Source organism: Dermacentor albipictus, chromosome 2 (assembly GCF_038994185.2).
Source record: "Dermacentor albipictus isolate Rhodes 1998 colony chromosome 2, USDA_Dalb.pri_finalv2, whole genome shotgun sequence".
Lineage (NCBI taxonomy): Eukaryota > Metazoa > Arthropoda > Arachnida > Ixodida > Ixodidae > Dermacentor > Dermacentor albipictus.
Window position 1 is genome coordinate 194,453,987 of NC_091822.1, and position 16,068 is coordinate 194,470,054.

At 45.1% G+C, this 16,068-nt stretch overlaps 1 protein-coding gene across 2 annotated transcripts in view; it reads left to right on the forward strand.

The window, feature by feature from the left end:
• Positions 1-16,068, forward strand: part of gus (splA/ryanodine receptor domain and SOCS box containing gustavus) — a 44,702-nt gene that overhangs the window by 16,963 nt on the left and 11,671 nt on the right. For both annotated transcript variants that reach the window (XM_065427529.1, XM_065427526.2), the window contains exons 2-4: positions 6,126-6,339; positions 8,297-8,566; positions 10,839-11,062. In XM_065427529.1, coding sequence (XP_065283601.1) covers positions 6,310-6,339; positions 8,297-8,566; positions 10,839-11,062 — 524 coding nt within the window. In that variant the 5' untranslated portion in view covers positions 6,126-6,309. The remainder of the gene's footprint in view (positions 1-6,125; positions 6,340-8,296; positions 8,567-10,838; positions 11,063-16,068) is intronic.

Below are 16,068 nucleotides of genomic sequence, written 5' to 3' on the forward strand. Positions count from 1 at the left end.
GTCAAGACACTAAAGCCAGCATTGTAACTAAGTTCTTATTTATTTTTCTACCTAGACTTTTATTCGTGAGGATACATTAAGCCTCTTTCTCATCTTTTTTTTTGTTCTCGCAACCCGCGGGCTGCCAATCCAGCCAGAGCGCATGCGTTTTTCTCGTGCTGCATCGACAACCGCGCGGCGCACTTGGATGCGCGTTCGTTTTTCTCTGGCCGACTGCCTTTTCACCTGGCAGAGTTTTGGACGCTTTCTGGCTAGCAGACGAGAAAAAGAAACAATGCATAGTCGCTCGCCGCCAGCATTGCGGGGACTCGACGGATTGCAACGCGTTCGCTTGTGTGCGCAAGGGAGAAAAGCGGGGAGGAAGCGCGCCGCCTTCTGTCGCACGCGATACATTTTGGGAGTGGAGGGAAGGGGGGGGGGTGCTGTGATCTGTGAATCTGTGGTTGCGCAACCTGTTTATTTGCCTTGTTTGACGCATTATATATAGTGACTTTTTGTAAAGTACGTATATTTATTGGAGACATACGTATATTTAAACATCTTGTTGCGAGGTTTTCTGTATATGCGCAGTGAACTTCGTTTCCAGTGCCAATTTTTGCCCTGTATCACGCTGTATCTTCACATATGTATATTCCATTGTATCTTCGCATTTCTAATGTACGAAGGCGAGTCAAATGAAAGTGAGACAACCCGCCCCGCGCAATAATGGTTCGGTTCATTATTTTCGAGGCATGCGCGTAGCACATACGCATCTCATTTACAAGTGACATGCAGAGGTGAGGTTAAATGTTCTTTAATGTTCTCATACACTGGGTTGAACAGGGTTACATGACATAATGGACACTCCAAAAGTTGAACAGCTTGGTGTCGTGAGGTTTTTGACAAATGAAGATGTTTCCCAAAAAGAAATTATTCGCCATATGGCTGCCGTATGCGTTGAACATTGCGTTTCATTGGCCACTGTGAAGCATTGTAGCAAACTGTTCAAAGAAGGACATGAAAGTTACAAAGACGATCCATGGCCGGGCCAAAGCCACCGTGCAATCATCCTCAACTCAATTGAAAAGGCCGTGGTTGCTCAGTGGCTATGGTGTTGGGCTGCTGAGCACGAGGTCGTGGGATCGAATCCCGGTCACGGCGGCTGCATTTCGATGGAGGCGAAATGCGAAAACACCCGCGTACTTAGATTTAAGTGCACGTCAAAGAACCCCGGATGAGGGTGACGACATTTTGTCTGCAATTGTGACCGAGGATAACTCATGGTGCCGCTACTACTAGCCTGAAACACTACGGCAAAGCTTACAGTGGAAGCATTTGGATTCACCACTCCCAAGGAAAACAAAGGCCGTCATTTCTGCTGGAAAAGTGTTGACTTCTTTTTAGATCGTTAGGGGCCATTATTGATAGAATTTCCTAAACCTGGAGAGCCTCTAAATTGTTTCAGATATTGTGAAAGGTCGGATCGGCTGCGTGTCGCAATCAAGAACAAACGACGTGGAAAATTGAGCATTGAGAACATGTTGCTTCACAACATTGCCCGTTCCTACGTCGCTGATGTGGTTAATACGAAACTGGCAAAGTTCAAGCGGGAAACGTTGCAACATTCCTCATGCAGCCCAGACCTGTTTCCTTGCGTCTTCCACATTTGGTAAAACTTGAAAGAACTGCTCAAGGGAACAGGGTTCGTGTCGGAAGATGACGTGTAGTCATTTACAGATTTTTGAGGCAGCAACCCAAGGAGTTTTATGAGACGGGAATTACGCGACTCGTTAGTAGGACAATTGTCTAAATACTCATGGTGACTACTTTTAAATAAAGTACCCCGTTTATCATATATTCGCATTGGCTCACTGTCATCTGACTCGCCCTCGTATATTTTGCAGAACTCCTGCTTTTTTACATGTGCTCTCTGTTGCGACTATAATTTCGGAGCAATTGCTCGCAATACACGAGCGGTGACAGCTGCTCCTGCGCAATACATTAACATACAGTCTAACAAAGGACAGCGTCATTGAGATTTTCCCTAGGTCGTTGCATATGTACGAAAATGTAAACAAGGTTGTTGAATGATATATATATATATATATATATATATATATATATATATATATATATATATATATATATATATATATATATACATGTAGATCCCTCGACTAATTCTGTAAGGAGGAGGCCGAGCGGCAAAGTGAGCCCCCCACGAACGAAATTTCTGGCTACGCCACTGGCACCTACGAAGGTATAATCAGCGTTTATAGAACCAAGTTGGACATGCTATAGAGCATGACACTAAAGCAAGACGGATGTTTATGTATTATTATTATTTACAACTACTACTATTACTACTACTACGCACTTGCCTGCCAATTTCTGATTATATGATTCGGCGCATTCTTCCGAAATGACCAACGGTTCGCGACATCCAGCTGTTGAGTTCGTGGGATCAAATCACGGCCGCGGTGGCCGCATTTTTATGGAAGCAAAATATAGTTCCAAGGACCCTTGTAGGACGTCTTTTTTTTTTAATTTGTTACTGTGTTTATGTGTTCATATGAATTCTAATACTGTCCTTGTAGCATTGCACACTTTATTTTGAGGCAGAAGTTCCAGAACTCGTGGACCTCTTTCTCTTTGTATTTCTTACCGATTTCCCCATTTGCAATAATAATACTTGCATGCCGTTGCAGGTTCACTGTAATAAATAAATAAATAAATAAATAAATAAATAAATAAATAAATATGCAAAGAGGCAACCCTTGATTTGCGCACACATGCGGTTGTAAGGCCTGATAAATAGAAGTGACCTAAGTACTAGGACTGCATGGCAGCAAGATGACCATTCTGGCAAGTTCGTCGATGTTCTAAACCTGCTACCTTCGTAGTTGAAAATTCAGCATAGACTAGCTAGACTTACACTACGGTGCAGTTCAAAGCCCAGGCGTGGCCACATTATTACACTGTAGGCGTAGCTCTAAGACGTTGGAAACTCCGATCATTTATACCTGCCGTGCTCTGAAGCAGCCGATCCTCGCCCCATTTCGCTGAAATCTCTGTGGCGTTCCACGGTAGATTACTAGTGAAACTTGATATGCACTGCCAACGCCCAGTACGATTGTGACGGACGTAACGACCGCTTTTCAGAGACAGCGTGTATCAAATCAAGAGACGACCGGATGCCAATGGCTCGCCGTCGAGGTCCAGCCAAAGCGCATCATCTCTTATCGCGCTGGCGGATGGCAGTTTGCAGCACCAGCGCGAAGCCGCTGTTTGCTTGCACCTTTGCTTTCTTTTTTTCTTTCTCTTGTTAATTCGGGCACTTAGCAGGTGACCGATCGCGTAACTTTCTTACTAGTAGATCAGATGAAAGTCTTTCGTGCCCGCGTGCGACGTCGCAGATAGTACCATGACCACGTAACCCGGCTGTTACCACACTCCGCGCTGACCGCCGCCTCATTCTTTGCTGGGGATACTCTCCACACTCGGCATTAGAAACATTTGTGGCGATATGCCGCGGAAATCTCGGTGAGAATTGAAAAACTGGGTAAGGTAGCGGTTACAAATTCGGTTCGGTATTGCCTTCTGGAGAGGCCGTGAAAGTTTGCGCGGCGACCGCTGTGGGAACACTTCTTTAGGCGGGGCCCCCGCGAACGAGGTCAATGGCACTCTAGGGAACCACAGCAAAGGTAGGGGGTGAGGGGTGGGTGGGAGAGGCCGTGCGTTCCGCTGTTGGCGTTCGATGTTTCGCGTAACGTACCCTCACTCTCTGCGTCGATTTGAGCTCTGGTGAATAGCGAGTGGGGAGTTTGTAGGAAGGGGGGCCTGGTGCACCCCTCACGTCTGGAGAACGCGCGTCGGGGCGGACAGCAGCTGTTTCCGTGCCGCCGACAGCTGGCCGCTCGGCCGACCGGAAGAGTGCGCGCGCTGCCTGCCTGCCGTGTAGCCCGCCGCCGCTACTCACCGCCGCTGCTCCGAGCACGGGGGGGCCCAGGCCTCCGGCCACATAAGGTCTTCAGCTAACGGCCGGGAGGCGCAAAGCGTTGAAAAGTACACGCGGCCATCGTTTAGAGCGCCGCTGTTACGACGCGTCGTGCATCTGTGGCGGCTGTGCCGTGTCGGACTACAGCGGCGGCGCGTCCTCTAGCACCTTAGTGCGCGACTTCGGTGTTCCTGTGGCGAGCGGTCAACACGGGAGCGTTCTCCCATCGGAGCTCGCGGCTTTCGCCGAGCCCCATCTTGCGTGCAGCTCAAGCAGTTCCCGCCGTGGTTTTGTGGAGGCTTCCCAGATGACATTGCCGCTGTGAGTTACGTAGCAGCCTTTCAAGCGATTGGTGGCCCTGGCGCTATCAACGCTATTATTTCGGTCAAGTGGCAGGCCCAAGACGTTGCCGCGAAGCATGTATTCCGTATTATTATTATTATTATTATTATTATTATTATTATTATTATTATTTCAACGAAGCTGTTTACCTCTATAGCTCATGTATGCATCCCCCGCATACGTTCCCAGGGGGCTACCCTGGCTGACTTACGTCTGTATCGGTGACACTAATGTGTGCGCCGATCCCGGAGATTGTGCAGTACCGGGCATGCGTCCCCAGTGGGTGTACCCTGGCCTGCTTATGTCCGTATTACCGTGCGTGGACAGGAATGCGTGGACCAATCCCGGAGATTGTACGATACCGGGCCGCCCCGCGGTGGAGGTGAAGCAGGCTTCGACCACTCCTCCAACTTCGCAAAATAAGTTTAATATTTTGGGTCCAATTCAAATAGAACTACATAAATTCGGCGTTGTAAAGTGAAACGCTACGCGCGCGCGCGCATTATATATATATATATATATATATATATATATATATATATATATATATATATATATATATATATATATATATATATATATATATATATATATATATATATATATATATATATATATATATATATATATCAGAAAGTGCATTTATTGTAGCAAGTTCGCCTTCGTGCGTTTTATTTGTTTTGAATCCTGTTTGACAAATACGTTACGTGGGCTTCTGTGGTTTTAGCGTCACCCGCGTCGGAGGTGCCGGCGCGGCTTCAGCAGTGGTTGCGGCATTGCATGGGAAGTGCACTGACCGTGGCGGCGCTTGGGTCGGCATAGTATGGTGCTGTATTTTAAAAGTGTATGATTTCATAGTGTATGTAGCCTAAACAGCTTCGCTGGTAATCCGTCCCCATATGAATGTTGCGGCCCCACGAATTATTATTATTATTATTATTATTATTATTATTACATGCCCGCTAATCCTTACGTGCACTCCTTTTTCTTTTCAGGGAATCCATACTTTGTTCTTGTGCATAAACATAGATAGTGTCACTTGTATTCCTGACTTTCCATCCTTAACTGACTGTAATCACATGCAGTACATTCACTGTCAGAACACTACTAGACTGGCTGCAAATGCTCTCCTGGTTTATGGTTTTCAAGATATATCTCCTTACTTTCAAAAGCCAAAGGTATTAAGCTTGGCGCATATATATATATATGTTTGTGAGAGGCAGTAATGCTTTGGGAGGCCCACATTGTGCTAAAGTATCCCCGAATTTTTCGGCAGTGCTATTTGTTGTTTTGCTTTTATTTAGTGTTCTTGGACTGGGACACAATGGTAATTCTTTGTGTGGTCCATTTTCACAAACTAAGCCAAATGTTCCCTTTGCAGATAGGCGTAGCTTCTAGAGTCGTAACATTCTTCCATGGCAGTACATTCCACTGACACTCTATATATGAATTATCATTACTAAAAAATGTGATGAAAGCAACTATAAGAGTGAGCAAGGTAGCCACGCTCACTTACAGCATACCATACTTGCCATTTCTGCACTTAACTGCTTATCAAAAGTGGTTAATGTTTCTTTTCATTGTGATTAGATGTCAGTAATAACACTGAATATGTTGCCGTTATGTTCTTTGGCTGAAGCCAGAAACGGACACATTGAATTGAAATATGAATAAGACAGGTGTGCTTGCACTTACCTTGTTATCTGTTTGTGCCGTTAGCCTCGTTGAATATAAATCAACTAGTTCAGCCTTAAACTGTCGTGCTGATGACTAGGTGGAGAGTGAAGAGTTCTGGTTCATGTTTCAGGTGCCTAGCTGCGGCAGTGCCCCCGCCGCGCCTGCTGCTGTGCTGTGAGGGCCGGCTAGGCCGAGTGGTGCCGTGGCCACAGCAGCATGGCCCTGCCTGCCCAGCCAAGTCCCTGAGGCTCACTCCCAGTGCGCTCTGGAGGAGACAGCAGCGCAGGCACCGACACCACCACAGGAGTGCCACCATGGGGCAGAAGGTCACTACCGGCCTCAAGGTCAGGCTTTGCACACCCACGGGTGGTGCTTCTTGAAAAGGGCTTAACTGGTGCAGTAAAACTTAAATTTAAGAAACTTCCTGGCAATACAATAGTTTTTACTGAGGTATGTGTACAACAGCCTTTCATCAAGAACGAAAGCATGTGTACAACACTCAAATGAGATCTCAAGCATTTGTGGACTGTCTTTCTACACTTGCTGGGAATTTCGGTGTGTTACCAGGGCAAGAAAATACTTTGCACATCTTACCAAACAGCTACCACTACAGGCTCAATTAGGTTGCATCTCAAAACGGAAAAATGAGGCAGCATAATTGTTCAGCTTGGTGTTTCTAGGTTAAGAAATGCCATAACCATTTTGAAGCAGAGTGCCACTGTGAGAGTTGATGTCATTGAACTGTATTGGCACCAGGAAGCTTCGTGAAGATGGGCTGCATGATGAATTCAGGCAATACTGTTTTGCAAGAAAGTTCATAGAACTGAAAGTTGCCTTTTACTGAAGGAGTTAAACTGAAGCTGTTGTGCATAGAGCTCAGTGTAACATTCCTGGGGCGAGCTTAGATTGTTCAAGTGAAAACTTTAGTAAAGCTTTATTGTATATTGAGTTATGAGCAGTTCTGCTTTCATACAGAAATATGCCGAGCCATGTAGGTACAAAGAAGGCGATGAATTCAAAGTGCAGATCATGTTAAGGAGGTGGGTAATCCAGACTGTGAAGCTCAACCCCCACAGGGCATCTTTTTCATGTGTCAAATCAATGAATATTCGAAACTTTCGAATGACGAACGGAATATTATCCTATTCAATTTGAAGACTGAATCGAATAGTCACTATTTGTAAATGGGAACATTTTTTTAATACTTCTAGAATATTTGGAAATGTCAACTGTGGTGAAATAAACGTAGATTTGGAACAAAAGTACAGTAATTTTTCACCCTACAGGCATAGTATAGACGTGAAACATAACTTGTGCAGTGGCCAAGGCTATGTCACTTAGATAGACATACTTTACAGGCTGTACAGTGATTATTCGCATTCTCTGAAGAGCCATGTGCATGCAAAGAAGCTACTTGTTTTTCTAATGCTCCATTGGTGCTTTTGATAAGCATCTTCATAACATTTTATAATGACATGGACTTACTAACTTTAACAATACTAGGATGTGAACATTCTTTTATGTTAATTTTGATAACGCTTGTTGATTATTTGAAAACCATTTGAAAATATTCAATTTGATTTGCTTATGGCACTATTCGATTCATATTCAATTCGGTCTCTAAAATCACTATTCACACACCCCTAGTACATTGTTCACCCCCCATTGTCCCTGTACATTGTTCAGATAGGACATTGTTCTGCCAAAATTATATTATGGTAGTTAGTACAAAGATTGATGGGCCCTCCTCAATATTGCTAGATCAGTAGACTGCAAGGAAAACAAATAGGCCTACCAATAAATTAGTCTAGGTGACAGTGCAAAAACAGATGATTACTGTGCTAATGTACGAAACATGAAGTAGGGTTCTTGTCTAAATACTATAAGTCTTCCACCAAGCAGACGTCTCTGTTTAGATAACTTGGTAATACTGTCTCTGCCACCTATTTTTAATGAAAGGTGACTTTTTAGCTTTGTAGCTTCATTTATCTTGAACATCTGCTTATGTGAAAGTCAGTTCATGAACACAGTGTTGTAAAATCTAGGTAAGTAACATTGCAGTGCACATGTATGTGCAGCTGTTGCTGAAGTCTACGTAAGAAATTCATTCTTGTCTCTAAATTAGCCTTCAACTCTGAAAATAATGTTTATGTGAAGTGCAAAGCTGCAGCATACCCATACAATGTTGAACAGCGTGCTTGAATTTTTTATTTTGGTTTGATTCTTCTGTTTTTTTTGGTTTGGACATGATTTTAAAGTATGCACAGATGGGGTTCTCCAACCGAGTTCTGTGTCATGCAGGTGGTTCAGCCAATGGAGGAAGAGAGCCTGGTGGGTCAGCCATCAGTTGCCCACCCAAGCCGGCCTGGCTGGATCCATGAGGTGCGGGAGCCTCAAAGGCCATTGCGACTCGAACTGCTACTGGACATGCCACCAGCTAGTCCAGAGCTACAGTGCCGGCACGCCTGGAACCCTGAGGATCGGTCACTAAACATTTTCGTCAAGGAAGATGATCGACTCACCTTCCATCGGCATCCTGTTGCCCAGAGCACAGACTGCATTCGTGGCAAGGTGTGCACATGCCTTTGTTCATTGCACAGGGCATGCCAACACATGTGCGTGGTGTTGTGTGACACGCTTCTCTTGATGCGTCAGCATTAGAATGGTCATGCGAACAAAAACCTGTCTGTCGTCTTGTGTACAGGAAAAAAGGGGAGAGGAGTTGAGAGGATGCGAATGCAGGTGGAAGTGGAGGAGGCACCTGATAGAGTGGGCAAGCGCAATGCACTGCAGTGCAGTCCAGCACAGTTGGTGCTTGGCTTTCAGCAGGTGCACCTCGCTCTCGGGCAAGTTCGGACACGTGTTGTGCGATCCGATGGTCCCATCAGTGGCTCTGTTTCTGTTCCGTGTGCTCTATAGTTAAAAGTAACAACAGACGGTTGTGTCATCTACGGGGTAAAAACAATGCTAACGACTTACTGTTGCATGAATTCCATTGGTTGCCCTAATTTCTTTTTTTTTACTTTGCCTACGCTCAACAGCTGAGCTTCTGGCTAATAATTATTCAAACCTGCCTGCTTATTAGGTATACCTTTGGGCAGAGCTGCAAAGGAGCCATATTCTGTCTTTTTTTTTTTCCACCTGATATCAAAAAAGTTTCAATTATGTTAACAAACTGTGGCTTCTTGTTCCATCACTGTGATGGTGTATTTAGGCCATGCCATAACTGCACAGGATGTATGGCAGTAAAGTAACAGGAATGGGAAGAAAAATGGAACAGTTCTTTGCACAGCTGCCTAGTGTGGTGCTACATGGGTTTTCTGGTCTTCTGTAACAAGCCCGAGCTATATCTGCAGCCACTATTCCTTTCTCATTGGCGATTCATTTGGCGAACAACCTTCTTCCAGATAAACTGTTCATGTGCTGTAATAGGCTGTCCTGTGAATGAGCATTGTGAGGATTGGGGGGTCAATCCCATCGCTCAATATCAGTTGTCAAGATTGGAGTCAGGCATGAATTAGATGGTAGCTGGCCCATGCCGTCGTCCAACTTATCCAAGCTGAGGATGTTGTTGAAGGGAAGGACTGCTTCTCATAGAGAACGAGGAATATGGGTTTACTTACAGTATCTACATAAGGACGTTGCAGTTCATCAGTCTAGCATGACTGCGAGAGAGAGTACACTGAGCAGCCGCACAACAGTGGTTTACAAACACTCGGTCCTCCCTCGATCCCAAGGTGAGGGAAACGTTCGACCAGTCATCGTAAACGAGTCGCCTCTCTGCGGGCGGAACACACACACACTCACACACACACACACTTCCGCACAGGTTCACGGCCCCCACCGATGTCAGACGGTCTTCACAGAACTCGGGGCTTACCTCAGGAAAAGCGCCTTTTATTCCCCAAGCTGACCCTCGCAGCGCGGCCACCGGTTGTCCATTGTCTTGCGTCTTGAACGGCGCGTGGGAAGGGGGCTCCAACTACGTTCCCTCGGGCACTCCCCCGCTCGCGGCAGATCAGGTCGGCGATGGCGTGTTCAGTCATAAAGCCTGGTTCGTCGAACTCATCTCGGCTCCTGCGATGGAGAGGCGAGGACGCGGCATTGTTCTCTCCGCACACAGTAGATTTAGTGACACCGTTTGGCTGGAGCGTAACGGTGACTTGCCAAGAAAAGTTGACGCTGCTGTCGCAACTGACTGGCAAAACTTGCACCTCAGCAGGCAATTCTTAACAGCATGCTTCCTTTTTAATGCCATTTTGAACATCATGAACATTGTTACTTTGTTCCAGTGTTCACTGTAGTAGTGCTTTTGGTTTGACATGTATGCTTTAGCACGCAAGTTCTTAAAAACACTAAAAGAAGATTTGGTGTGCAGTGTATACAGAATGAAGTCTCAATGTCAAGGACTGCTAGGGTGAAACCCCCTCTTAATACTAAGAGGAATATAATAAATTATTCAACAGCAAACAAACTGTTAGATACACATAAAAGAGTGAAGATAGCTAACATACATATTAGAACACAATTATGCAAGCACGAAAGCTACTTAAGAATTCTGAGTCAAACTTTTCCATATTGTAAGAAGGCATGCAACTCAAATTTTAATGAACTAGTGGTAGAATATTCCTTAAGGTCTGTGAGTGAGGAATTCCATAATGATGTAGAAGCAAAACTGGTGGTGGATTTTCTATAATTAGTTCTGCTGTCTTCCTTCCAGCACTTGTTTAGCTGCCTTTTTTTTACACAGCAGTGCTTTCAGCTTATTGTGCGAGGAAGAATTGAAACCTGGTGCCTCAGTACTTGCTCATTGCCTTGAGGATTGTTGTGCTTTGTTGTGCAGGTGGGCTACACACGAGGGCTGCATGTGTGGGAAGTTCGTTGGAGCACGCGGCAGCGGGGAACACATGCTGTGGTGGGCGTAGCCACACGGGACGCCCCACTTCACTCGGTTGGTTACCAGTCCTTGGTGGGTAGCAACCGTGAGTCCTGGGGATGGGACCTGGGTCGTAACAAGCTCTACCATGATGTTAAGAACAACCCTGCTGTCACCTACCCTGGTGATTGGTGAGTGTACCTTGTTTGCTTCATTGATGTCACTGGAATTCAAACGGGCAAATCGATTAGAATATAATGGCACAGAGGGCAGATTACAATGGAAAAGAAATGTAGCACAGGCACTGAGGCTGCCACAGTGCCTCTGGTGTGGCAGTGTTTGTTTTCTCTTTGCTTCAATCCTGTTCTGCTCTTCATGCTGTCAAACATTTTTGAAGCCTTGAGCCAACTTGTGCAGGTCTAACTCCTTGCACATGTTTTGACTAGTGAATGTGAGTAAATGGATTTAGCATTTAACACAAGCTTAAGGATTCATTATTGTTCATTACTGATGCAATTGCAAGTGTAGTTCTGGAGGGAATAATGAAAATGGGTTCACTAGTCATTGTTCTTTTGGGAGTGCTTTTAGCTTCAAAGCAGGATACATTCTAGACAGAAGCACCATAGAAGCACTCTGTAGCACAGCAGATGTTTGAGCAGGTTTGCAGTTTTTGTAGTGATACACAGCTGCGTGTATTAATTTTGCATAGTGCAGTTTTCAAATATTTGTTAATAGTACTATATTGTAGGGGCCAACAGGTATATTAGCAAAATTTAATTCTGTGCAGCAACTGTCCAGAATACCATTTTACACTTACTACCTGCATGCCACAGGAATTCTGCTCTCCTTCTACAATACGACCAATCAGTAAATGCATGGTGACCTACAGTGATATCCGGCTGTTGTGACTGGAACTTGTGAAGCTTGATAGAATTGCTGCTCAAGGCAGGAGGTTTAGCTACAGCTCTAGGCAGCCATTCGCAAACCACAAGGCTAACCGATAACCAAAAAGTTGACCTGTTTGAAGCGTTTTTGTCACCAGGACAGCTGTGTCAGTCATTTGAGGACTTCATGCCACAAAGAAGCAGTGCAAGCACACTGTTGAAATCTCAGAGACGCTTTGGCAACAAGCAACTCGTACAAGATTGCCTTTGGATTCTGCAGCACTAAAGGCTGTCTCAGAGTCATCAGACTTCTGCTGGCTGTGTGAACTTTATGACAAGTCATGTACTATTGTATTTACTGTGAGATGCCACGTGCAAGCTGTGGTTGGAGTGCACTCCAGCCAGACTGGTGGCACTAGCAGTCAATGCTCTTGATAAAAAAAAGTGAAGAAGGTTTCGGCATTCCTGCAATGCACATACCCCTGTGCTTTCTGCTTTCTGCTTTCGTCGCAGAGGGGTAATAAACTGCCAGAAGCACATTCTATCACATCTGGCCATTGTGATCACTACCTGTTAGCTTTCTAAACAAAGCTGTCAATTCAGTGCAAAACATTTAGAATATTTATGAAGCTAAGGTAACAGTGCGCCATGATGAAGCACATTGTGCTGAAGGCTAATTAGTGACACCACACTGCTCTGCAGGCCAGTGTATTGCTTAGTTAGGGAAGCAGATGATGGAAAGCATTGTGGTAAGCATGCATTGCTTGACTGGAAACACTCTTTCCACTTTTTTATCCGAAGTGTCACATGTTAGCACCACCAGCTTGACCAGGTAAGTGCTCCAGTCATGGCTTACGTGTTGTAGCTCATAGTGAATGCAATAGAACAAGTGAAAAGTCCATGCACTCTTGGGGCATGTCCTATAATACATTGCTGCATGCTGCAGCAAAGCCTTTAGGAACTATCACTTGGTATAGGCCTTCATTTCCACTGCAGTTGCAGGGCATCATGACTACTTAGCAATGTGAAGGGTGATCCAACAAAAATGACAGCTACTCTCTTCATGAATTCTTCATGGACAGCATGAGGGTCAGATGTCAGTGGTAGAGAACAATACACAATATATTCGTAATAGAGCTCGGAGGTCTTCGGTGTCATGGGAGCATCGACTTCACCACTAAACGTCACCACCGCCAGCCTTGCAGGGTTCACTCACCAGACAGAACTGCTTGTTTTGCTGCTCCCTCAAGCACAGCTCTAAACATCGCAAATCTGCTCAAATGCAGTATAACACAGTTGATGCATTTGTCATTGGTCTGTGGAATCACGTTAGGGCAAGGTGCAAGAGCACTAAGGGGAGCCAAGGGGTTCAATTATTTGTTTACCACAGCTACATTAAGCAAACACACAAAGAAGTCAAAGAAATTACAGGGAGAATTAATTCTTGTTTTTTATTCTATTGTAGAAATAAATAAGAAAAAGGAAATGGAAGTGCATGGAAAGACGAACTAGCTGCAGGTGGGAGCCAAATCATCTGCATATATACGTGCATGATGCTTTACCACTGAGCTACTGTGGAGAGGAGAGCAAGAAAGCTTTTCAGCCCCAGGCTTTGGGCTAGGACCATGTAAATGTATGCATGATCTTGTAAATGTACCGGGAATCTATCAAAGGGTACCTATTGCAAACAAAAAAATATAGCTCTCTACCAGGTAGAAGATGTGACATGCATTAAATGGCCTGGAAATGGTGTTGCCTAATATTTACAATGCCCAGCTGTACAATAAAGAAATCTAATGACATTGAGCCTAGTCTTTAACCTGGCCATGTATTGTGCCCAGTTTGGTCATAAAATGTGGCATTGATGTGTACTTGTGACTTTACACTTGCACATTGTGTCAGACAATTCTATCGGTGAGGTGCTGCTCCTTTAGTCATTTTAATAAACTTTTTCTAGTATGCAAGTGCACTTTGCCACATTGCACATTTGTACAGCTAAGAGCTACACTGTTGATTGTTCAGATTAGGATTACGTGGGAACTGTTCATGCTGACATTTGCCTGTTGCGCATGGTTTCCTCATTGGAGCCTCATCAACATTTTTTTTCCATTTCATAAAATGGACAGACTAGGTCAGTATAGGCTGATTAACCCTTTCACTGCCACTCCCGAGATAACTCAGGCGACCACACATGCACACCCCCTGCCTCTCCCGAGTATTCTCGTTTTGGCTTTTTAACTCACTCCCTGCTGCTCCCGATAATACTCGTGTAACACAAAATGATGCAAGCATGTAGCACCATCTACGGAGATCCCACATAAATAACGTAAGACTAGTAGGATGATTTTTCAACAGGTGGCGCGCATGTTTCTTTGTTCACGTCACTTTGTCTTCGTCTCAGCAGAGCAGCCATGGTGAGGCAGCGTTCCACGTGCGTCCGCTCTTTGACGGATGAAGAAATTCAGGAACTGCTTATGAATTCGGACTCCGACGACAGTGACAGCGAGGAAGCAGCCCATCTCAGTGCCTTGTCGAGTGATGAGAGCGATGAAGAGCCCCTACCACCGAGAAATCCGCGTAAGAAGAGGAAACCTGGCGAGCGGGATTTCTGCTGAAAGAAGAAAGAGTTCAAGCCCCAGGAGCATGCTTTCGATCCAGCTCACTCGGGAATCTGCAATGACATCACAGCGGCGTCCAGTGAGCTTGAGATTTTTGAAAGCTTGTTTATGCCGGACATTGTGGAAGCAATTGTGGATCAAACAAACTTTTTCCAGTGCCAAGTATGTGCCGCGCTGACACCGACGCCCGGATCCCGTATACACCAGTGGAAAAATGTGACTCCACATGTTTTATCTATTTCTTGCTGTCGTAATGCTCATGGCTCATGCAAGAAAAGGCAGTATTGCGCAGTATTGGTCCACGAATCCCCTCTTGAGTACACCTGCATTCTCGAAGCTGATGAGTCGCAACCGCTTCCTCCTCATTTTGAGGTTTCTTCATTTCTCCAATAATGATCAGATTCATGGTGGCAGGCTGCACAAGGTGCGCTCGGTTTTCTTGATGCTTCGGAAAAACTTTAAAGGTGCGCTATCTCCATACCAGGATGTTTGTATTGACGAAAGCCTGCTTCTTTTCAAAGGGCGATTGGCATTCAAGCAATATATCCCATCCAAACGAAGCAGATTCAGCCTGAAATCATTCGTACTCTGTGTTGTGAAGACAGGCATTGTGCTGGACATGGTGTTGTACACCGGATCCTCAACTTAGATCAACAATTATGAGATGGGATATGGAGCCTCAGTTGTTATCACTTTACTGGACAAGTACCTGGGCAAAGGGCACGTCCTCTGGGTTGACAATTGGTACACCAGTCCCGCCCTCTTCACCTACCTTTTCGAAAAGAAGACCAATGCTTGCGGTACAGTCTGGAAAAATAGGAAGGGTGATCTCAGGCGACGAGAAAAGACTGGAAGAAGGGGAAACCAGCGAGATGTGCAATGACCAGCTTCTCTTCGTCCGCTGGAAAGACGAACGTGAAGTGCTCATGCTCACGACGAAGCATAAGAGTGGAATGGTAGAGTCCGGGAAGGTGGACAGGAAGATGGGCGAGAACAAAAATTCCCCTGTGCGTCTCCAAGTACAACTTATACTTGGGTGCTATAGATAAGGTAGACATGGTTGTGACTGTGACCAGCACAGTCACAAGGAAGTGCATGAAGTGGTACAAGAAGTACTTCTTTCACCTCTTGGACATTACCATCCTCAACAGCAATTTACTGCAATTCACAGCTTCTGGTAAAAGAAGAAGCATGGCAGACTTTCGACTCGAACTTGTCCGCCAGCTAATCGAGAAATACCATGAAGGAACTTCGAAGCCAAAGGGAGGACGCCCGTCGAAGGGTGAAGATCCAACACGGCTGACAGCGCGCCACTTCCTGTCTCTAATACCACCGACTACCGCGAAGCAAAACCCAACACGAGTCTGCCGCATCTGCGCTAACACACAGCATCGACCAAAGCAACGAAAAGAGTCTCGCTATCTGTGTTCTAGCTGCCAGGCGCAGCTTTGTGTGGTGCCTTGTTTTGAAGAATACCACACCAAAAAAAGTTTTCTAAACACCTGGACATCCTAATTAGCAGATTATTGCTAATTAGTTAGGTGCCAATTTCTTGTATTCAGAAAAACTAATATCTGTAAGATAATCCTGAATAAAAATGTTTACATGACCTTCAGAGCATTGTCGTGTGTTACTAGCATGAGATTTTCAAGAAACTAACATGTAAAAAAAACCTGGCAGGGAGTGTGCGGCGGT